Source organism: Plecotus auritus (genome assembly GCF_963455305.1).
Source record: "Plecotus auritus genome assembly, chromosome: 13".
Taxonomy (NCBI): Eukaryota; Metazoa; Chordata; class Mammalia; order Chiroptera; family Vespertilionidae; genus Plecotus; species Plecotus auritus.
Genome location: NC_137779.1, coordinates 5,063,444 through 5,086,058, shown reverse-complemented (window position 1 = coordinate 5,086,058; position 22,615 = coordinate 5,063,444). Strand labels below are relative to the sequence as shown.

Here is a 22,615-nt window from a genome sequence, read left to right as displayed (position 1 = left end):
CTGCAGCACAGGTTTGGAAGGGGAACCGTCTCACTGCAGACGGCGGACGGGAGAAGCTGGACAGATGGCCGAGAGGCTGCGGTCACAGCACTGGGTGTCTGAGGTGTCTGCTTCCTTCCCAGGGACCCTGCCCTGCGCCCGCCCGGCCAGATTTCCCAGGCAGCTCAGGCCGTGGGGCCCAGCAGCTGCTCAGAACAGACACTGTGGCCCAGGTCAAGGAGCCAGCCCAAGGTGGGGACGCTGAGGTCCCCGGGGAGGACGGAGCCACGTGAGGAGGGCACGGGGCTCCGGAGAGCAGCTGGGCAGGAAGCAGACAGCATGGGGCTGGGAAGACTCGGGTGCCCAGGAGAGGCAGCCCTCCCGGCTGTGCTCACTCTAAGGAGGCTCGAGCCTGCGTGGGCGATGGGTGCTGTGCCTGGGAGTTCGGCGACGAGGGAACGGCACGGACGGCAGTGCCAAAAGTGACCCAATGCACTGAAAGGGTCGAGTCTCGACTCCCAACCCCAACGATTCTGACCAGAGGACCCCAGGCTTCCTGGTTAAACGGTGTTGGAGAAAGTGGAGGAAAGTCTGAATCCTTCCCGACTCCTCAGCACACATGCTGGGCACAGCCTCTGCCTGCAGCACCCCCCCTCTCACCCCCACACGGGGCAGTCGCCCCACCACACGCCACCTTCTCCAGGAAGGACCTACTCTACATCACCCACATCCCGGCATGCTGGGTTTCACATGTCAGCTGCTCAAAACCTTTCACCAAATGAGCGCATTCCTTCCTCTTCTCGAAAGCCACTCCTATTCACACGGCATTATGTGCACGCACCCACACAGCCCCCAATTCTATATGGTGTGCTGGGCTCAGTCCCGCCAACGTTCTCCCAGTCCCCCATCTGAGCTGCCCTCTGCCCGCGTCAGCCAGTCCTCAGCAGTCACAGGAGAACTCAGCAATTCCATGTCCTAGCCTGAACACACCTCCGTCCCAGCCACCCAGATCCAGGCCCACAGGGTTGGTCCTCACAGGACTCCCTGCAAGCACATGGCTATAGCTGTGGGCCAAGCGTGGAGGTGACTGTGGGCCTGTGCTGGGGAGGAGCAGGTGCAGAGGCACAGAAGACTGGGCCCGGGAGGTGCGTCCCTGTGTGGGCCCTGGGCTCCCACACCCCACAACCAGCCGGCCGCCTGGGAAGCAGAGCTCCAGGTCTGGGGGGAGGGAACTGGCCCAGAGCTAAACATTAACTCCAGGGCAAACACTGGGAGCTGGGACCAACTGGTACGCCCTTCGGGGGACAGCCCTCCGGGACGGCGGGGAGGAAGGCGGGAGGAGCACAGGAGGAAAACAGGTGGACTTGGTGGAGTACTGGCCTTGTCTAGGAGGAAACTAATTAAGACCCTCACCCTCAAGGAAACCTGGCCCTCCAACTCAATCCGGGCGGGGCGGGAGGAGCCAGAGGCCAGACAAGGAGATGGCCCTGACTGATAAGGAAAGGAGAGAGGGTTGGGCTCGGTGTGATGCAAGCCAGGGCGCGGTGGTGGGAGTGGTCTCCTGGGATGTGCGGGTGGGAGGGAAGGAGGCTGAGGAATGCAGAGGGATGGGCCAGCAGTCAGCCCCAGGGGGTAACAGCGGCCGCCTTCCTGTGCCCCCACCTCACTGCCCGCCCCCCAAGCACACTTCATCCTACAGAGCTTTGCTCTGTCTCCTACTGCCCGACGTGCCTGGCCTTCCCTGGATGGGCACTGTCCCTTCTCACCACCCAAAAGCCAGCTCTGACCCTAACCAGAGCGCCAGGCAATGGCTCTAAGCCTGGGGCAGCGGCCAGCATCTGGGCTGTTCTCTGGCCTCAAATGCTCCTTCGGTGGGTGGTGGGTTGCTGTGGAGAGGACTGGCCCCAGGAGAGAGGCGAGGCAGCTGAGGACAGCACCTCTGCCACCTGAGGCACAGGGACCCGTCACCCTCGATGCGCTCACTGCACCAGCCAGGCTGCCCGCGGGGACAGCCGCCGGCTCTGCCCTCTGCCCTCCGCCCCTGCTGATGCTCATGCCTGCTTCTGCCTACCCCGTCTCAGGCCTACAGGGCTGTGCCTCCCAAGCTGGGCCTCGGTGAATAAAACTGGACGGTCAGGTGGGGGGAGTAGATGTCATTGGCCCCACAGGGACCTGGGAGAGTTGTAGACGGACGACCTTCCACCTCCCTCCAGACCTGAACAGCCCGGCTGGGGAAAAGCCGCTGTCAGGCCTCAGCCTTCCCACGTGGCCCTGGGCCCAGCCACTTCCCCTCGGGGTCCAGTCTGTAGGCCGAGGGGCCTTGTCATCGTGGCTAAATAGATAAAGCAAAATGCAGAGGAGAGACAGGCGAGGGAGGCACTGAGGGGTGGGCAGGGGGTGCTGGGTGCGTCTCGCATCAGACCCACATCTCGCGGGCCTGAGATGTCCCCACAACAGTCAGCAGCCTGCGTGACACCCACTGTACTGGACCCAGCCAGCCTGTCTGTCTGTCCTGGACCACGGCCAGTGTATCTGTCTGTCCTGGACCCGGCCAGGCGTGTCTGTCCCGGGAGGGGACTGCAGAGCCTCCGCCGGGTGCAGGACGGGCCTCAGGTGGCGGCACCGCGGGGCCAGGGAGATTATAAAGAGGCCTGTCCTTCCCAGAGGTCAGAGGTCAGAGCCCAGCATTGGGCAACCCAGAGGCTGGGAGGAGGGCCGAGCAGACCAAGGGGAAACAGGACCAGGTCAAAGCCCCAGGCAGGGCAAGGGTCTGCCAAACCGTGACCAGACGACTGGGAGGCAGCTCTGCAGGCGAGGGGCGCGGGCTGACCTGGAGCGTCCGGGTGGGCGTTTGCAAACAGTGCACAGACGCGTGATGCACCGCATGAGCTCGGTGTCGAGCCGCCGAGGGGAGTGCTGGGGAGGTGGGCACACAGGCAGGGATGCAGGTGGCTCTGGAAACAGCCAGGTCGGAGCTTCCCGGTCGCACCAGGCAGTCACACCAGGGAGCAGCCCAAGGCGCACTGGTGCCGTCCGAGGGGCGTGTGGGGTGACGCCTGCTGTGCGGGCCCGACACCCCGAAGTGGGCAAGCCCAGCCAGAGCCTTGGTCTTGCGTTAGGAAGGGGCAGGGCTTTCATGGCAGGAGGGCAGGAGGGTCCTGGGGTTACGTGAAGCCGGCCTCTCCGGGGCTCTCCCCACGGCGGCAGCTGCTGATCACTCTTCAGATGTAAAACATGGAAAAACAAAGCTACACTAGACACAGCTCCCCGCGCCTGCAGCTCGGCCAGCGGCCGGCGGGAGGTCCCCGTCTCTCAGCTTCTGCCTGCCTCCCAGCGTCTCCCAGCTATCCCACCTCCCTCCACCCCCTCCCTCCCCCTCGGCCTCTGCTCGCTCCAGCCCCAGCCCCAGCCTGCTGGGAGTTCAGCAGCTCGGGCACATCTGCCTGGCGCCCTCCAGGGGCCAGAGGAAGAGCAGCAGGAGGACTTCAGGGATGGCCCAGGACATCCGCCCGCAGCCTGAGCCCGGGAAGGGAGGCAGGAGCGGGTCGCTGCCCCCGGCCAGCTGTCCCTGTGCACGTGGCCTCTGGGAGGACGATCAGTGATGGATGGAGAGTCCACCATGAGTCGGTCATTCACTGGGCGTGGGGCGGGGTGGGAGGGCAGGGGTGGAGGGTGAAAGGAGATGCCGGAGGGTTAACAGAGGGGGAGAGGCCTGGGAACCAGTGTCCAGGACGGTTCTATAAGGAGGGGTGCAGTCGTGAGGGCGACGCCCCGCAGGGGCAGGCTTTGGGATGCAGGCTCCAGCCCCGCCCTCCTCTGCCGCCTCTCACCCTCCTCTGCCGCCTCTCACCCTCCTCTGCCGCCTCTCACCCTCCTCTGCCGCCTCTCACCCTCCTCTGCCGCCTCTCACCCTCCTCTGCCACCAGGGCCTCCCAGCCCAGAGGCACAGGCACTCTTAGCTGCCCGGGCTGGGCGCTCAACGCTCAACACCGGGCCTCAGGGTGGGCTGAGGGAGGAGAAACAGGCGAGAGGACCGAGGGACAGGGTCAAGTGAAGCCTGCACAGATCAGAGAGCTCGAGGGCCGCCAGGAGGTGGGAAGTAGGGGGGAGAGTAGAACAGGTGGGGGAGGGGGTCAGCGGAAAAGGGAGATGAAACAAAAGCTGACTGAAAAGCAAAGGGGGAGAGGAGAGAGCAGAGCCACGGGAGGAGGTCCTGCAGGGGCCACTGTCCGCCAGGTCTGCAGCCACATGGCCAGTTCCCCAGTTCCCGTTCCCCTGGAGGGCGGCACGGCTCAGGGGAGGGGAGGATGCTGACGTCCGCTCGTCCCCGGAGAGCGCCCTCCCACCTCTCTGCGCTCAGGAGCTTCCCTCTCCTCAGGACAGGAGCTGAGGACTGGAGCTGAGCTCCGGAGCTGAGCAGGGAGGGCGTGTGGGGTCTGAGGCGCAGGGGGGGAATGAAGGGATCAAGCTGCTTGTCCCACCGCACGGCCCTACATCTGCCCTTTGCGCTGGGTGGGGTGAGTGGGACAGATACCAATCCTTGGAGCCGCCCAGGGACAGGCAGGCCCGCAGCCCCAGGCTCCCCAACACGTGCCTGATGTGGGGTCACCGAGCTGCGTGCGAGAACATCTCCCTCCTCCCTGCACATAAGCGATTCTGACCCAAGTCCCTACCTTAACCCCAGGCCTCTCCTCCATCCCGTCCCCACCGCCCCCTCGCAGGGAGTCCTCACTTCTGGCATCCGCAGCCACTGTCCCACACCTTCTCCGGCCCCTCAACCTGCCGAACAGAGCCGGGTGGGGACCAGGGAGGGACGGCAAAACCGGTGTGGAGACGGCAGGGTCGGCAACAGAGGCGACTGAGCAGGCAGGCCACGCCGTGGTTGCAGGCCGCCACCTCTGCCCGGGCAGCCCGGGGGTGGAGCACAGCCCGAGGGCCCGCTGAGACCAGCCAGGGGCCCCTCAGCGCCCCGTGCCCGGGGCCGTGGCCTTTGCAGGGCACACGTGCTCCCAGCTTCTGGGTATGAGCAGCTGGTGAGCGCCCACGGACACTCAGGCTGCACCTGCACCCCAGCCCTCAGCACAGTGGATGCCTCCCGGAAAGGGCACACCCTTGGGCTTTGGAGGTATGCCTGGGTGGGCGGGAGTAAGCCCCTTCATGCCACGGTCTCTCGACCACTGGGGGCCTGTTCTGACTGCATTCTCCCAACTCCATGGCCCTACGTTCTGATCCCAGAAGTCTGCTGGTCTTCCCGGCTGGTCTCCTCCAGTAAGTCCAGGAGCCTTGCCCAGGTGGCTAGGGAAGGACCGGGGTCCACGCTCCTTGGTCTCCCTGGCACACCCTCCCCTCCCAACAGCCCTGCCCGACCCGACCACCGAGGCCACTGCAGCTGGGCTGGCGGAGGGCTGCTCCGGGAAGAGGCTCACCCGCCCTGCCCCTCAGCGTGCTGCAGGCCTCAGGGCGCCCAGCTGCTCTCTACGCCCATCTCCATCCCCAGCCACGTCCATGCCCATGCCCGTACCCACACCCCCCGCCCACATGCTCCGGGAAGAAGAGAAGCAGGGTACTTACATTATACCAGCTCTGGCTTTTCTGAAAGGACAAAACAGAAGAGAAGGCACGTTAGCCAGGGGAGGTGATGGGCACAGCTAGGTCATTTCCGGCTGCAGAGGGCAGGCTACACAGATAGCAGCGTGGGCGGGGGCGGGACCCAATTTAGCTGCAGGTTCCCGTGGCTGCAGGAGGGGCCTCCCGGCGCAGCCCATGCTGGCGGCTCCGCGGGGGACAGGCAGTGGTAGCACCAGCCAGAGCTCATCTTGGGGGGGTCGGACCCCATCAAAGGTTCTGATGGGGAAGGGATGCGCGCAGGCATCCCAGACCGGTCCCCAACGGCCCTGACCAGAAGCAGAGTGCAGGTGGAGTCCAGCGCCTTTGGCTCAGGCCAGCCCTCTGGGCAGGACAGGGTGCTTCCGTGCAAGGGACGCCAGGGGCCGCCCAGGAACTCTTTCCCACTGTGTTGTCGGCGAGATGAGGCCGCTCCCACTCCCGCTCCCACTACACAGCTGGCGGGGCCTCGGTGGTGCGGCAGGAGCAAGGTCAGAGCATGCCGCTGCTACCCGCACCCCCCAAGCCTTGTGGGGCCATAACTCAACACCAACAAGCCCAGTCCTGCGTCAGCTCCAGGATTCAGGCACTCTCCGTGCCCAGCCCGGGACAAGGGGCTTGTCCTCGGGGCAGCGGGAAGTTCTCCAGGGGAGGAGGAGGGCTAAGCTATGCCCTGTCTGCCTCTGAGCTCGAAGGCTTGGGGTCCTTCACGCACATCCCACTGGGGAGACAGCAGAGAACACACACACACATGTGCATGCACCTGCCCGGGCCTCGTCCTCCTCGGCTGACCCTGGGCTGGGACTCGCGCTGGAGTGCTTCCAGGTTTAGAAAGCTCGCCTAGGGTGCAACTCAGGTGAAGAGCCACGGGGGGGGGGGGGGGGGGGGGGACTGCCTGCAGGCCGGCATCTTAACTGCGCGCAGAGGTCAGACCTGGGCACAACAAACAACCTCTGTCCCTCTACCGGGTCTTAAGGGGCCCCACTTCCTAGGGAAGAAGGTGGCGTGTCTGGGGGGTGCAAAGCAGGTGAGCGTGGTGAGGAAAGCAGGGTCACGTGACCTCCTGCGGCCACCAGCTCTCCCACCAGAAGAGTCTGCAGGGGCTCTCAACCTCCACCCGAAGGGGAGCAGGGGAGCAGAGGGACGGGGGTGGGTGGTGCTGCCTCTGACGGGTTGTTCCAGCCTCACACCTGATCCCAGTGGCCAGAACGCGGCCAGAGGAGCAGAGGGCAAGGCAGGCCCTCACCGCTCTGCAGGATGCTGGCCAAGGTCACTCCCAGACGAAGGTTGTCACCACGGCCCATCGGGAAGTCACAGACTCCCCCCGTGGCCTCGTCTCCTCCTCCAATCCAGAGGCCCTGGCAGGTAAAGGAGCCAAATCCGAACATCCGAAACCAGCTGTCATCACTGAGGGACTCGCTGCCACGTGGGAGCCCCGGCCCTGGGGTTGGAAGTTAGCCTGTAAGCGTGTCAGCACTGGGACATGTAGGGCAGGAGGCTGTGCAGATCCGCAGTAAAATACATGTCCCAGCCGTGGAGGCGTGCAGCCCTGATGGCCCAATAATTTGCCTGCATTTCATCATGCCAAAGCCAGGTCACCAGCCACCTGCCCCGCAGCCGAGAGCACCGTCACGGCCCCCAGCTCGCCCCGTGCTGGCCTGCGTGTAAGACCTGGGAGGAGGGGGCAGCAGGGACGCGGGCTGGGTGGGGACCCAGCACCCTTTCTGGTCGCTGCTGTGCATTCCTCCTCCTCAGGTGACGGGAGCAGGACAACGTTCTCTTCCTGTCCTGCCACCCAATGCACGTCCCTTCGGAGCCTTTACAACAGAGACCCAGAGGGCCGCAGCCACAGCCACAGCCAGGGACCCCCCTCGGCGCTGCCTGCTGTGACCCTGCGTGGGGAACACTGCTCTTTGAAGGGAGTGAAGGACGTGCTCTCAAGTAGGAATGTGTGAGATGTACCATCAAAAGCAAGAGTTTTGTCTTGTCTCTCAGTGTGAGCCGACCCCTAATCAGCTGCTTCTGAGCAGCTTCTCCCTGCCCACTGAGGCGCCCAGGGACATGGGCCCAGCCTGTGCCTCCCGCATGGAGCCCCTGAGCACCCCTGGGCAGGAGTCCTGGACTCTGACCTGCCTCTGACCCTCGAGCTCTGCTCCCCAGGTCGGAGCCCTGAGGGTGGCCCAGCCCGAGGTGCAGGGAAGCCAGAGGGGCCGTGGGCACCCCTGGGCAGGAGGGAGGCTGCCGCCTGTGGGCTCACGGAAATGCTCTTCTTGGGCCAGCGGCCGGGGAGGCACGGAGCCACACAGTGTGGAGGGCTTTGCTGGCGGGTTAGCCATGGGATTGGCAGAGGGGGAGGAGGGGGAGGAAAAGTATCCAAGACAGAGCTGCCAGGGAGCCGAGGGGCCCACTCGCAGCACCGCCTGGGGGGCCTGGAGCGCCGGCGCCTGGGGCATCCCAGGCCCTGCAAACAGCCAAGTTCCTGAAACCTCTCCCCAGGGCAGGGGCTGGGGCTGGGGCTGGGGCCTGGCCGGTGGGTGAGGGCAGCAGCGGGCCAGGGCTTTACTCTAACAGGAACAAGAACTAACAAGTTCTCACTTTGATCAGGTTAAGTCTGTCCTACTGCAAAGGAAACCACAACATTAGGAATGAAAAGCAGGGAAAAGAGCCCAGAGACAGGGCCTGCTGACAGGCCCGCGCAGAGAGCGCCACCCCAGGCCAGGAAGCCAGAGGCGTGGGAATGCTGCAGGCGCCTCCTAGTGGCCCTGAGCCAGCAATACAGCGCAGAAGCTGGAGGCAGCAAGAGCTCAAGGTGCTGGGACGTGGACATGCACCTGCCGCCGGTCAGTGCTGCCCCGGTCAGCCTCACATGTAGGACAGACCCCAGAGAGGGACACTGCTGACCAGCAGGTCCGGGCCCTGCACTAACAGGGCAGGGAGAAATGGGCGCGAGGAAGGAGGACCGGCCCCGCACGCGGCCTGGCTCTGGCCTGGAGCACTCTCAGGCCTGCCTGAACATGGGGGTCACCTCCTCCATGAGGTGGCTGAGGGCCGGGCGTGGGGCTGGCTGGGAAGGCAGTGGCAATAGCTCTGGCTGCCGGGTCGCTTGCCATGGCCACATCTGTCCACCGGAGAGCCGGCTCCCCGAGGGGCCGACCCCCACAAGCACTCCCCGCTCCTCTCCACCTTCCCCTGCAGCTCTTCCTCACTCTCTGCTCCAGGCACCGCCCTGTGCAGAACCGGATTCCTATCCAGACCACGTGGCCCACACTCATGTCCCCGAGCGTCCCCGCTGCTGCCACTGCGTGGTGAGCACGCTCGCCGCGAGTCAGTCTGATTCCAACTGCACTTGGAGGCTCGGGCGCTGGTGGCGCTGGTGGCGATGGTGAGAGAAGCCGGTGGGGAGGCGGCTATCAAAGCCGGGAATTCCGAGTGTCCACGGGGCCAGGCGCTGCCCCAGCCCAGCTCTGCGTCCCTGGTCCCCTCCCTCTGTGGCTCCGCAGGAAAGGGCCAAGACTAACACCCAGTTCACGCTCAGCGTGGGCCCCTCCGAGGGCCTCTCCAGAAGCTCAGAGTCCAGCCTGGCTCAGGGCCGGCTCCCCCACGCACACAGGGTCTCCTGCCCCTGGATTCAGGGAGCACCCTCCTCCCGGGCCCACCTCAGGCGTGGCTGTGGGCAGTTGTGTGGTTTCTGATCTCCCTCTTGGACCGTGTTCTGCCCGGGACAGGGGCCTGGCGCTCACACCCCTCCACTCCTCTTCCAGGACCCACTCAGGACAATCCACACTCCCGGCGCTCGCCTTGCCCGGCAGGTGACGGAAGGGGCCCCCGGAAGTGCCCTGGTCACTGAGGACACCAGCAGGTGCCCCGCTGGCGCAGGGCGAGAGGGTCGGGAAGCGGAGAGCTGCGCCCTCGGGTGGAAACGTGTGCCAAGGCTGAGGGAGAATGGAGATGGAGCACCTGATGCCCACGCGGGCAACCTCTCCCCGCCAGAGGCGCTCAAGAGGGGAGGACAGAGGCCACCTCAAACCCTGTGGCCACACAAGCCTGCCCCGTCCCCCGCCTCCCCTGCCCCTCCCTCCGGGGGCCTTGTTCCCGTCCAGCCCACAGCCCACAGCCGCCAGGAGCAGCCTGGAACCAGGCTGCTCTCAGCCCCCAGGACTCACTGCAGGACGAGCCCTCTCCTCAGGAAGGACAGCAGCTGCCCCTCCCCCAAACCCTGACAGAACTCGAGACCAGGACTGTCAGCCTCGGCTTTCTCTTCCTCAGGCTCCATCCACCCCCTTCCCTACGGGTGTGCCACCTGGCCCTGCCATTCCAGACCCCCGCCGCTCCCCTCCCCTGCGTCCACGGTCCTCGGCCTCTGAGGTCCTGGGGCCTGAGCGGACTCTGGCGCCGCCTCCCCAGCCTGCAGAGCCAGCGGGGCCACACCACACCAGCAGCCCCAATGCCGGTGCCGGTGGCGGCCCAGGCCGTCTGGGAGGCGTTCCCCTCTGACCTCCGCCTCCTGGGAACATGAGCCAGCGGCAGCGGTGGTGGGGTGGCAAGGGTGCTCAGGCCCAGAGCTCCCCATGGGAGGCAGAGGGAAGGAGTCACTCTCCAGCCCCCGGAACTCATCTGTGGGAACCTGTGACCCTCAGCCGACTCCCCAGGGATCAGGAATCACCCACCAAAGCAGATCCAAGGGGTCAGGACCGAGGCCCAGGTGGACAGAGCCTCCCTTCCCCCAAGGACTCTGCTTCCAGGTGGCGTGTAAGGGGGCAGGTCCCCAGCCCCAGGCAGTGTTGGGGAGCAGGCAGAGACATGGGGGGCGGGGCCTGGGACCCTCCAGCTCCAGGTGCAGGGGAACGCCCTCGCCCCCGGTACCGGTACCGTCAGGCAGCCGGCCCTGGCAGCGGGCGGGCCTCTGGGAAAGGGACCAAGCAAGACACGGGCCAGGAGGCGGGGCGCAGAGCACTACAGACAAGGGGACGGAGGAGCCACACAGACAGGGACGCTTACTTTCGAGAGGCGCCTGTGAGACTGAGGCCGTGCGTGCAGAGAAGGGGTGTGGCGAGGGGGGAGAGGAAGAACGAGAAGTCAAAAGGCAGGTTCTGGTTGAGGCAGTTCCCGTGCCTCCCGGACCCCAGCCCACCACGGGCCCACACGCACCTCCTCTCCCCCAGGGCTGAGGGGCAGGGACTCTCGGTCCCACGAGCAGCCCAGGCCCCGGGCTCCCCGTCCTCAGGCTCAGGCTGGTGCTCATGGTGGTGCCCACACCTGGGAGGGAGGGCAGGGCCCTGTCCCATCTTCCCGGACAGATGAGCATCACACGGATGTCACCAAAGGGAGACCATGTGAGGCCAGGGCGGAGGCTGAAAACAGCATGAGCGTCGACCCATGAACCAGGAGGTCAGGGTTCAAGTCCCCGTCAGGGCATCTGCCCGGGCTGCAGCTCGATCCCAGTGCGGGGCCTGCAGGAGGCAGCGATCCATGATTCTCTCTCATCATTGATGTTTCTATCTCTCTCTCTCCCTCTCTGAAATTTAAAAAAAAAAAAAGATGGACCCGTCCTGATTCCCAGAGTCCCCCCACCCAAGCCTCCAGGTGTGTGAGGCCCCCAGCTCCTCCATGGGGTCACGACCAGCTCCAGCCTTCCCTGAGCGCTCAGCGGGGAAGATGGAATGTAAGGAGGGCCTCCCTGCCGCCCTGCCCCCCCCCCACCCCCACGGAGCCAGGACTGTCTCGGGACACTAGGCCTGTCAGTCACCTGGGTCCCTCAGGAAGGGCGATCACCTCACCGCCCCTCCAACACCACGCTCCCCGTGTGTCAGCTGACAAGCAAGCGGCGTCCAGGACAGGGACCCGGCTCACCTTGGAGTTCTTGCCGCCTCCACTCCGGCCGGACTGCGAGGAGCAGCTGCGCTGCACGCCCTGCTCGGGCGTGGAGGGGGACTTGTCCGAGGAGTGGTCGGAGCCCTTCTCCACCATGGCGTCTGCGTCCGGGCTCTGCGGGGTGGGTGAGCGGGACCGCTTCCGGAGGACAGGGGAGCAGGCTGGCGAGCTGCGGTTGGAGTTACTGGCAGTGCTGCAGGGGCAGGTGGGGGGAGGGTGGGGTGGAAGGGGAGGAGGAGGGAAGACAGCCCTTAGTGACTGAGTGCAAAGACAGGTCCCCAAGTTTGGGGTTGGGGAGAGAGGGAGAAAAGGGCCCAGCTACACTCACTGCACCGCAATATTGCTGCTGTCCAACAGAGGGCGCTGGTGTCAATGTGAAATGGAAACAGGACTAGGAAGGGGTAAGTAGGCCAAATGGACACTTAGCTATCTCTCCACCGTCCCTCCACCCACCCACCATCCCTCCCTCCACCCACCATCCCTCCACCCACCCACCGTCCCTCCACCCATCCACCGTCCCTCCACCCACCCACCATCCCTCCCTCCACCCACCATCCCTCCCTCCACCCACCATCCCTCCACCCACCCACCATCCCTCCACCCACCCACCATCCCTCCACCCACCATCCCTCCACCCACCATCCCTCCACCCATCCACCCACCATCCCTCCACCCACCCCCCCACCATCCCTCCACCCACCATCCCTCCACCCATCCACCCACCATCCCTCCACCCATCCACCCACCATCCCTCCACCCATCCACCATCCCATCCACCAACCATCCCTCCATCCCTCCACCCACCATCTGTCCATCCACCTAAATACTGTCAGAGCCCCGACTGTATGCCAAGAACTGTCTAGGAAAACAGAGTTAAGGGCTGCAGGACTCATTAGAGGTCACGTGATACTATCAGCGCCTTCACACATACTGCCAATCCAGTTTTTACATTTTGATTGGGAGATAGTTACCCATATAAAGAATCCTACTTTTCAAAGCATTCACACACGTATTATTTCACTGGGTTCTTAAATCATTCCACGGGGCAGTAGTGAGAAATGCCATAATTCCTATTTTATTTATTTATTTATTTATTTATTTATTTTTAAATATATATGTATTATTAAATATATATTATTGATTTCAGAGAGGAAGGGAGAGGGAGAGAGAGGAACATCAATGATGAGAATCATTGATTGGCTGCCTCCTGCACGCCCCCACTGGGGATTGAGCCCACAACCCCAGGCATGTGCCCTTGACCGGAATTGAACCTGGGACCCTTCAGTCCATAGGCTGACGCTCTGTCCACTGAGCCAAACCGGCCAGGGCTTTAATCCCTATTTTAAAAATTAAGACCAATGTGTGGCAAAGAGAAGCTAAGTGTCCTCGATCACAGAAAGTTTAGAAGCAAACTTTGGATCTTTGGACTTGTAGCTCACCCCACCACACTATCTCCTTGTAAGCCCCATCGGTGCCGCCTCCCAGCCCAGAAAGACCAACACAACGCTCCTCCCAGCTCATTTCCAACAGGCACCTTGCCGGGCCACAGGACCACATTCGCTGACAGCAACCCTTACGAGCGTGTCAACATTTACCATCGGATACTAGCTTGTTTCTTAATGGAATAGAAGGAAAGGGACGAACAAGGGAGGGGAAACGAAATCAAATGCAGTGAAGCTCTCATCGGTGTTTGCTTTGCTCTGAGAGGATGACAGAGGTGGGAAAAGGAGAAGGTGAGGACAGTGGAAGCGGAAGGACAATGTGAGACTGGAACGCCAAAGCAGCACAGTGGGGAGAGGGCAGCCAAGGGGAGAGCAGGGTCGGCTCTGGGCGCCTCCAGGGACCCTACGCAAGGCAAGTGCAGGGAGGGACCTTCGTTTGCATGGAGACCCAGCTGTGACCTCAGATGCCCCGTGGGACCCATTTGCAATGAAAACCAGGCCCCCTTCCGCAGAAACCTCCACCCTGGAGCCTCAGTGGAGAGACTGGGAAGGAAGCCCAAAGCCCAAACCAGCAGGCCCGGCAGGAGGGGGCGCGGAGGGGAGGGCTGCGGAGGGGGCGCGGAGGGGAGGGCTGCGAAGGGGGCGTTGCGGAGGGGAGGGCCGCGGAGGGGGCGTTGCGGAGGGGAGGGCCGCGGAGGGGAGGGCTGCGGAGGGGGCGTTGCGGAGGGGAGGGCCGCGGAGGGGGCGTTGCGGAGGGGAGGGCCGCGGAGGGGGCGCGCAGGGGAGGGCTGCGGAGGGGGCGTTGCGGAGGGGAGGGCCACGCTAACCTCTGGAGAGAACCGTGGAGTGACGGGAAGGAGACCAGGGAGGAGAGAGGCAGATGTGACCAGGATGCATGAAGACACCGGCGTGTTTAGCTCCACCTCGAAACAGTTTTCATTTAGGAACTCACTTGCTCTACCAACACTGACGGTGATTTAGAAAATGAGGCTCTTCCGGTCTCGCCCATCCTGACTCCGACCTGCTCCGACCACAAACCTACCCCGAAAAGCCTGCTGCCTTTCCGCAGGCGAATGCAGAGCTCCCCAGGGCAGACCCAGGTGCTCACTTCCGGTCAGCTCCTCGCTCTGGGCCACTGGCAACCACAGCCAAGTTCTCCACGTTTTAAACGGTCTCCTAGGATCCCTGTGCTGAGGACCAGCCAGGAACTCCACCCCAACCCCAGCTTTGCTGAGAGAAGCACGCCCGCCCCAACACAGCGCCCCACCGCCTGGCTCCTGTCCTGTCCTCGACAAGGCACATCTTCCACGGGTTCCAGGCTCAGGAACGGGCGGTCTCTGTCCTCCCAATCGCTGAGGAGGAGGCACGCAGGCAAGGGCTGGGCAACACATCTTACTCAGAGGAAACTCACTCCAACCTCCAAACCACAGGGACTATCAGCCCTCCAGCCGAATGTCCAGGATTTCCTCTTCCCTGGGCCCCACCTCAGCGGCCCCACCTCAGCCACCCAACAGGTCAACACACAGTGTAAGGGTCACTTGTCACTTTAATCTTGATGCTTGTAAGACCTAATCACCGACGTTCTTGGAAATCTCTCCTCCCCCTGGCGACACAGGCCTCCCCTATTGTCCTGTCTGGGCCGCTGGCTCCTCTGCTAGCTGAGGCGAAATGCAGTCCTTCTCCAAAGATGCGCCCTCCAGCGCCCTCCAGCTCCTGCTCCTGTGCCTCCCACTCTGCCCCCAAGCAAGGACTCCGGGGCCTGCGCCCAGCTCTGCCCACTCCCAGCTCCAGGGCACAGGCTGCGCGGCCAGGACATTTCCTCCACAAGGTCCCCGATGTCCCGGAGCACCTCCCACTGAAAACCATCCCCCTCCTCCCCCCCATTCTCAACAGCATGATCACTTCCAGCATGGTCTCTCAGGCTGCAAACCCACCTCTTCCATCTCACCCCATAAACACGAGTCACTGAGCCGGTCAGTGGTACTTCAGGGAAGCTCCCGGCCCCTGCTGTCCCCCTCCCACCCCCACCCGCCCCAGGGCAGCAAGGCAGGTCAATGCCTCTGGCTAGCCACCTCCAATAGCCTTCTAAGTGGCCTCCCCCATCTCCTTCTCTTCCACACCCACTCATAATCTTGTCCTTAAATCTGTCTGAATCTAAGTCCAATGTACCTCCCCGCCCCCTACCAGCATCCGTTAAAGTCTAAAATCCTCAGAACGGAGCTCGCAGTTCTCTACTGAAAGGACTGGACACTCACCTATATTTAGGCGCTTTATCTCCTTCTGCCTCTGAGAGTTCCTGTGTTTTAGTCCGACTTATCTCCTGTGGGTTTCTTAGTGTGGTTCTCAGTCTGCTGCCTCCCGACTCCATGCCATCTGCTCACTCCTCGTGGGTGAAGAGTCCTTCCCCTCCTTTCCCACCTCCTGGTGGAGTCCGGTTCATCCTTTAAGGCCCATCTTAAACCCCACCTTCTCCAGTCATCCTTTAAGGCCCATCTTAAACCCCACCTTCTCCAGAGAGTTCTCCGAATCTCCACCTCTGAACTGATTAAGCATTTAACACACCCTGCTCCTCCCAGGTCGCCCAGGGCGATGCTCGGGGCTGTGCGTGCTCAGGTCTGCTGTTTGACTCTGGCTGGTGAAGGCCTTCATACTCACGGCATTAACAACCCCAGTACCACGACATCTCCAAAACCTAATCTCGGCCTGTTAATATTAACAAAAGAGCAAATCCTTTATGGACGTCTCATAATCCCTGGCACAGCACCAAGCAGTCATTACGTATTATCTTATTTAATCATCTCAACCAACCTCGGAAGCATTAATGGACATTACCATCAGTCTTCTTTTTCAGTTGATAAAATTGAATTTTTGACTGATTGATTCACCCCAAGTCCCACAGACGGGCAAGGGGCAGGACCGGAGGTGAAACGTGGGCCTATCTGATTATCGAGTTTCTCAGAGCCAAGTATTCAAAAATGGGTGTTTGCTGGGGTGGCTGGGGAGCTGGGTGAAGAGAGAAAAGAAGCCGACCTCTTGCCTCATCTTCCCTCTGTCCTCTATGTTTCTTCTAAATGTAAATTCCTCACTTCGGATCACCCTCTTCCATGGCTATGCCTCCATGGTCCACCCCCAAGCGCCCCCGCCCTGCACCACACAGAAGCTTTGGAGCTAAGTTCCAACTCAGCAAAATGACTGCTAGACTCGCTCCAGTCGGAAACTCTTTTTACAGGCAGCCCATTATCCTACTAGAGGCCCGGTGCACAAAATTGTGCACAGGGGTGGGGGGGTTGTCCCTCAGCCCAGCCTGCACCCTCTCCAATCTGGGACCCCTTGAGGGATGTCCAACTGCCTGTTTAGGCCCGGCTCCAAACCGCTCACCTGCCTCTGCCTGATTGCCCCTAACCGCTTCTGCCTGCCAGCCTGATCACCCCCTAAACACTCCCCTGCCAACCTGATCGATGCCTAACTGCTCCCCAGCCAGCCCAAATGCCCCTAACTGCCCTCCCCTGCTGGCCTGATCACCCCTAACTGCCCTCCCCTGCCAGTCTGGTTGCCCCTAACTGTCCTCCCCTGCAGTCCTGGTCATCCCCAACTGCCCTCCCCTGCTGGCCCGGTCACCCTTAACTGCCCACCCTGCTGGCCTGGTCACTCCTAACTGCCCTCTCCTGCAAGCCTGCCCCCCCACCCAACTGTCCTCCCCTACAGGCCTGGTCCCCCCCCAAACTGCCCTCTCCTGCAGGCCTGGTCCCCCCCCAACTGTCCTCCCTGTAGGCTTGGTCCCCCCAACTGCCCTCCCCTGCAGGGCTGGTCCCTCCCAACTGCCCTCCTCTGCTGACCTGGTCTGCCCCAACTGCCCTCCTCTGCCGACCTGGCTGCTCCAACTGCCCTCTTCTGCCAGCCTGGTTACCCCCAACTGCCCTCCTCTGCTGGCCTAGTCACTCCTAACTGTCCACAACTGCCCTCCCCTGCTGGCCATCTTGTGGTGGCCATCTTTGACCACATGAGGGCAGCCATATTGTGTCTTGAAGTGATAGTCAATCTGCATATTACTCTTTTATTAGATAGGATGGCTTCGGATCCCGCTGAGCAAATAAAACCAATTCCAGCCTTGGGTGACTGGCTCAGTTGGTTGGAGCATCCCACACACCAGAAGGTTACAGGCTCGATTCCCAGGCAGGGCACATATCTAGGTTTCAGTTTGATCCACAGTTGGGGCGTGTATAGCAGGGCACATACCTAGGTTTCAGTTTGATCCACAGTTGGGGCGTGTATAGGAGGCAACCAATCAAGGTTTCTCTCTCTCTCTCTCCCCCCCTCTCCCTCTTCCTTCCTCTCCCTCTCAAAATCAATAAATATATCCTTGGGTGAGGGTTAAAAAAGGTTCCTGTGTCTCTCATAACCTACAGTACTGTGTCTTCACACAAACTCCAATCTGATCCTGCCACCATTACTGATAACAGTGTTGCATTATATGTCAAAATCTTGGGGTTTATTTTTACTTTTACTTTTACTAGATTTACTTTATGCTGAGTTTACTCCGGGCCAAATGTTTCTGTTTCTTCTGGGAGATCTTTTTCTTCTGTGCACCCTCCTCGGGCTGAGGGCCAGTGTGGCCTTTGCAGTGAGGAGCACCTGGTGAGGCAGGGAGGGCTCACATGGGTTAACCCGCCCGCGGGCTCTGTAGGTTCTCTGTAGGGCCGCATCTGGGGAGCTTTGTTCACCTGAATGTGCTCCATGACCAGAGAGTCACCTAAACCCGGAAGTTCAGCTTCGTTCTCTGATTGTTAAGCTTGTGCAGCAAACATTCAGCACTTTCTGGGCCACCGGCCAGTGTCCAGCCCACTGCTCGGCCTGGGCACACCACCGACTCCACCACTGTAACGACAGGATGGTGCAGCCTGCTTCTTTAAAGGGACCTCCTTCAGACACTTGGTGGCTTTTCGAATCTGGATGCCCTTGACGGCCTGGGCAGTTTCACGCGTGTTCTTCAAGCGAACATGAAGACTTGAGCCCCTTGATTTGCATGATTCTGTGGGGTTTTCTGGGTCTAGTGAATAGAGAACCATTTTCAGAGGCCACCTCCGGCCGCTTTGGGGCCAAAATCTTGGGATTTTAAAGCCGAAACTGACGTCAGATTTGCTACAGAAAGGGAAGGAAGACCGGTAACGACCTGGTCCCCTTCCGGAGTTCAGAATTAATACACCTAACTCGCATGTGACATCACGTCTGATCTTCCCTCCACAGCGTCTGCTGAGCCCCTGGGCAGAGCCGGGCACTGCGTCCACGCTGGGAGGGCGAGGACCCGTGTGGACGTTCCCATCAGGGAGCGCCAGGCCCCTGCTCCTGGCATTTCAACATCAGCGATGAGTGGCGACAGGAGAGAGCGAGGGAATCCTGGCCGGGCTTGAGGGACCAAGAAAGGCTTCCTAAGGATACAGCCCTTGCCCGGCCGGTGTGCCTCAGCTGAGCATGGATCCATGAACCAGGAGGTCACGGTTCAATTCCAGGTCAGGGCACATGCCTGGGTTGTGGGCTTGATCCCCAGTGCGGGGTGTGCAGGAGGCAGTCAATCAGTGATTCTTTCATCGTTGATGTTTCTATCTCTCTCTCCCTCTTCCTTCCTCTCTGAAATCAATAAAAATATTGTTTTCAAAAGAATATGGCACTGAGACTTAAGCCAGTTTCAGAAAAATGTGTTAGAGTTAGGAGCCCAAGGGCATGATAGCAGAGGAGAGAGCGGTCCCGGAAAGGATGGAGGCCTGGCCTCCCAGAGCGTCACCAGAAAGGGTGTGTGACTGAAGCAGGACACGCGTGAAAGAGATTCCTGTAGTCAACTCTCCCCACAAAGGCCCACTGGGACCCCCGGCCCTGCAGGCCCTGGCCGGGCCGGGCCGGGCGGGGCGGCAGAGGTCCCTCCCTCCCATTCCTCCCGTTCTTGAGAGAGATCTCCAACAAAGACCGCTCAGCTCCTCCCCTGATACCTCGCTAGCACACAGTGCTTCCTTGGGCCTGACCACAGTGCCTCACGGACAACCTGATCCTACTCCCCGGTGACGCTGGGCGGAAGTCCTTGGAAAACTGGGGCATGTGGAACGAGGACAAAGGGCAAAGGCTCCCGGGCCTTCTGCAGCGACTGCAGCACCTCCCACCCCACCCCGGGGCGGGGAGCCCCTACCGCTCTGCTTGGCTTTCTCTCGCACCCTGCGCCCCGCGGACACAGGCCGGTCTTGTGGGCAAGCCGGCTCCTGGCCAGCCGCCCCTGCACTGCTCAGAAGCAGAACCCGAGCAGACAGAGTGGTTCGGTAATGTCCCCGAGGTCCTCATCACGGTAACTTGTCTTCAAAGAAACCCGTTCTTTCTGCCCCAGAGATCACAGAACATGTACCCGCTGCCCACACCCGGCGCCTCCCCCTGGCGAGGGCGGCAGCGCCCCTCCCACTCTCCCCCCCTGGCCCTGCCTCCCCGCTCACTCCCAGGCGGGCCCCCCCCCCCCTCCCCAGTCCTGGGCACCTCCTGTTCACTCCCGTTCCCCCACCTCGAAAGCCCAGCCCTGTGACCACCTGGGGGATCAAGCAGAGCTGGACTCGCTTCCCCGCCCGCCCCCCCACTCCCCCACCCCCCATCCCCGGCACTGCTCACTCGTTAAGCCGCCCGATGCTTCCACGCACCAGGCCTACAAAGAGGCCACTTAACAAGGCAGAAAGCCAGTTCAAGGAGACGCTCGCTCGCTGAGGCCTGCTTGGGCCCCGCAGGCTCAGGCTGAGCCCAGCTCTGCCCCTGCTGGGTGACCTTGGCCTCTAAGCCTCCCTTTTCTTATCGGATGAATTCTCAGACCTACCTCCCAGGACTATGGTTAAATGCATTAACATACGTACCATATTTGGTGCAGTGCTTGGTACATAATGAGTGCTCAGTATTACTGAGGCCTTATTATCACAGACGTCTTTGCTCCTCTCTGTGAAGTGTGGAACACGGATCCTTGCCCCCTCCCCTCCCAAGCATCACCCCACAGCGGGGACCAGGTACACTGGGCGGCTCCTTAAAGCGCAGAACCCCAGTGCCCTCCCCGCCTCAATTGGCGACCATTCCCGGGGGTGGTCGACGAGCCCGCATGTTAAATCAGCACCACAGCGGATGGCTGCCCGCTAGAACGTGAGGGTCACTGTCCCAAGGACGAGTCTTACAAGGATCAGGAGTCAGTGCCGTGTCCGCCCCAGAGGGCAGAAATGGGCACACGACTCCAAGAGTGTGTCGGCTGCTCGGTGTCTACCACTGGGGGGACTCGCTGGAGCAGAAAGCCAGCGGACGCGTCACACACCTGCCCCGGTGCAGAGCCCGGAGCTGCTGCGGCTGAGCCGGAAGATGCGGTTCTCAGGGCCTGGCAGCCACTCAGCACCGGTGGGATGATGTCACCTCCCATCCCGTGCCGATTCCGAAGACTCATCCATTCTCCTCCTCAGTCCTTTCCAACATCATTGCAAACACCACGCGAACTCGCCGCCAGCTCCACCATGAATTCTCCCACAGCACATGAACAAGTGTCTGAGACAGAAAGACCACAGGTGTATTTGCATAACATTTGCATGAAATGTACACGCTCCCTGCAAATGCCTCCATCCGGCTGTCTACCTGCACAGGCTCCACAGTCAGCTTAGTTTACTAGGTAGGACTCCCTCAAGTGACGGTGCCTCAGTTCCTTCCTGTATTCCTGCCCGTCGCTCAGCAGGTCTGTAGCCTCATAAAGCCACAGCACGCAGGTGGGCAGACAGAGCCAGCTAGCACTGTGCAGAGGAGGGAAATGGCCCAAATCCCAAATCCCAGCGGGGCCCCAACCCCCCCGCGTACCCTCCTCCTTAGAAAGCAAAACACCAAGCCACCCAATAGCAACGCCTACAAGGCCCGCTCCCTGCTGCCGTGTGTCCTGGACCCCTGGTCTCGGGCCCTTTACCCACGAAAGTCAAGCCGCCGCTGCAGGAACCCAGGAGAGCCCAGTGCCGAGGGAGTGGGGGCCATCCAGAGAGGGGGCAGGGCTGCCCCCAGGGTTTACAGGCAGCTGCACGGGCAACTCCCAGTGCTCCCCCACTTTTCAGGGTGTTGGATGGGGCTGGGTTCAAAAGGGTGAGACATGGACGACTGCTTCCCTAAGAGAAGGTCCTGGGACCACGCGTGGAGCCCACTCTTTGCGATCACCCCCATCGCCTGGGGGCTAAGCCTGGCGGCAGTTCTACCGCTGGGGCCGGGCCTTTGAGGGAGCGAGCGAGGTGTCGCACGTGGTCACCCGGCGGCAGCACGGGCCACGGGCTTCCAGGACACACGCTTTTTGCTGTTGCCTTTATGTAACGGCGCAGAGCAGCCATTTCAGTCTCTTCCATCTCATGGCACATCACCGATTACTGAAATTCCGCGGCACCAAAACATAGACTTCTTGTCAACCTGACCAAAAAAGGTATATTTGTGATTCATTCACAGCGGACGGCTGTTGTGTTGGCTGCTGTCACTTTTCTCTTTGACAAGCGAAGGGAAGAGGGCAGGGCCCCTGACTAAGTAGCACTGCATGCTTTAGCAGTTCGTGGCACTGGTGGGGACCACGGAGCAGGGGTCTCCTCTGTTGCTGCGCCCCACGGCCAGCCCAGCCCGCCCTGGGTTGGATGCCGCAGCAGGATCAGCAGCCCGGTGCGCCCCTGGTCGGAGGCCCAGCAGGTGCTTTTCAGCCGGGCAGGTGCTCCTGAGATGATACCTCTCCTACTGCAGCTCATAGCGTGCCCGTCACAGAGCCGGGCACAGAACGGGCTCCTTTAACTGCCCGGGAGCACCACGGGAGAGGAGCGTCCTGCACTCGGTGTGGGGAACTTGCGGACACTGCCGGGGGCTCTCCCAGGGGCCTCTGGGTAAAGTGCACACGGTTCAGGGACCGGTCCCTCTGTCCTGGAATGTGGAACCAAGAAGGTGGAACCAGGACTCACTCTCGTTCCGCCCCGGGCAGCTCTCCAGCTCACTAACCAGCCGCTGACCACCGGACATCGGCCACAGGGCCCACTGGCCAGGCCGCCCGCTTTCAGGCTCGGTCCCTGGCTGGCACCGTCTCTGTAAACACTGTGGACGATGAAGGGCACTGCCTGTGCGCAGCAAGCTCCTCACCGTTCCTCCTGCCTTGTCTCATCCAAGTACCGATGCCAAGTCTGGACGATTTCTTTAAATCTCGCAGGGACGGAGGTGGCAGAGCCCACCTAAACCGCGTCCAGCTGATTGAAACCCAGACACTTTCTCATTAGCGACCCACTTACGCCTGGAATGAATTCCTGGTTGTGGGGGAAGCCCCAGCCGTGGCTTCGGTGGATGAATTTATGACCAATTACCATGAGGGCAAGGCCCACAGAAAGCCCTGGCCGAGCGAGAAGAGCAGAACTTCCGTTTCCGTGGTGCGGGCACGCGGTCCGGGGGTGCTCGGGAGGCCGGGGCCGGGCAGCGCCCTTTGCCATTCCCACTCACCCCGAGAAGAGCTCTCCCTCCCAACGCAGGGCCTCCTCCATCCCACCCCCTCTCCCGGGCTTTCCTGCAACTTCTGTTCAGCCCAGAGTTTGGAATTCAGTCCAGGAACAGGCATGACAAACACTAGTTTTCATTTCCATGGAGACCAGGGCCTGCAATAGAACCAGGACTCCATGCCTGAAATGCCAAACAGCCTGACCCACTTCCCCTTCCGGCAAAAACAAACCAAG

General features: G+C 61.7%; 1 protein-coding gene across 13 annotated transcripts in view; it reads right to left on the bottom strand.

Annotated features, from left to right (window-relative positions):
• The window catches only part of GRAMD1B (GRAM domain containing 1B), a 255,635-nt gene that overhangs the window by 34,379 nt on the left and 198,641 nt on the right, over positions 1–22,615 (bottom strand). For all 13 annotated transcript variants that reach the window (XM_080650482.1, XM_080650488.1, XM_080650489.1 and 10 more), the window contains 2 exons: positions 11,434–11,647; positions 5,551–5,571 (listed from right to left, as the gene is read on the bottom strand). In XM_080650482.1, coding sequence (XP_080506608.1) covers positions 5,551–5,571; positions 11,434–11,647 — 235 coding nt within the window. The remainder of the gene's footprint in view (positions 1–5,550; positions 5,572–11,433; positions 11,648–22,615) is intronic.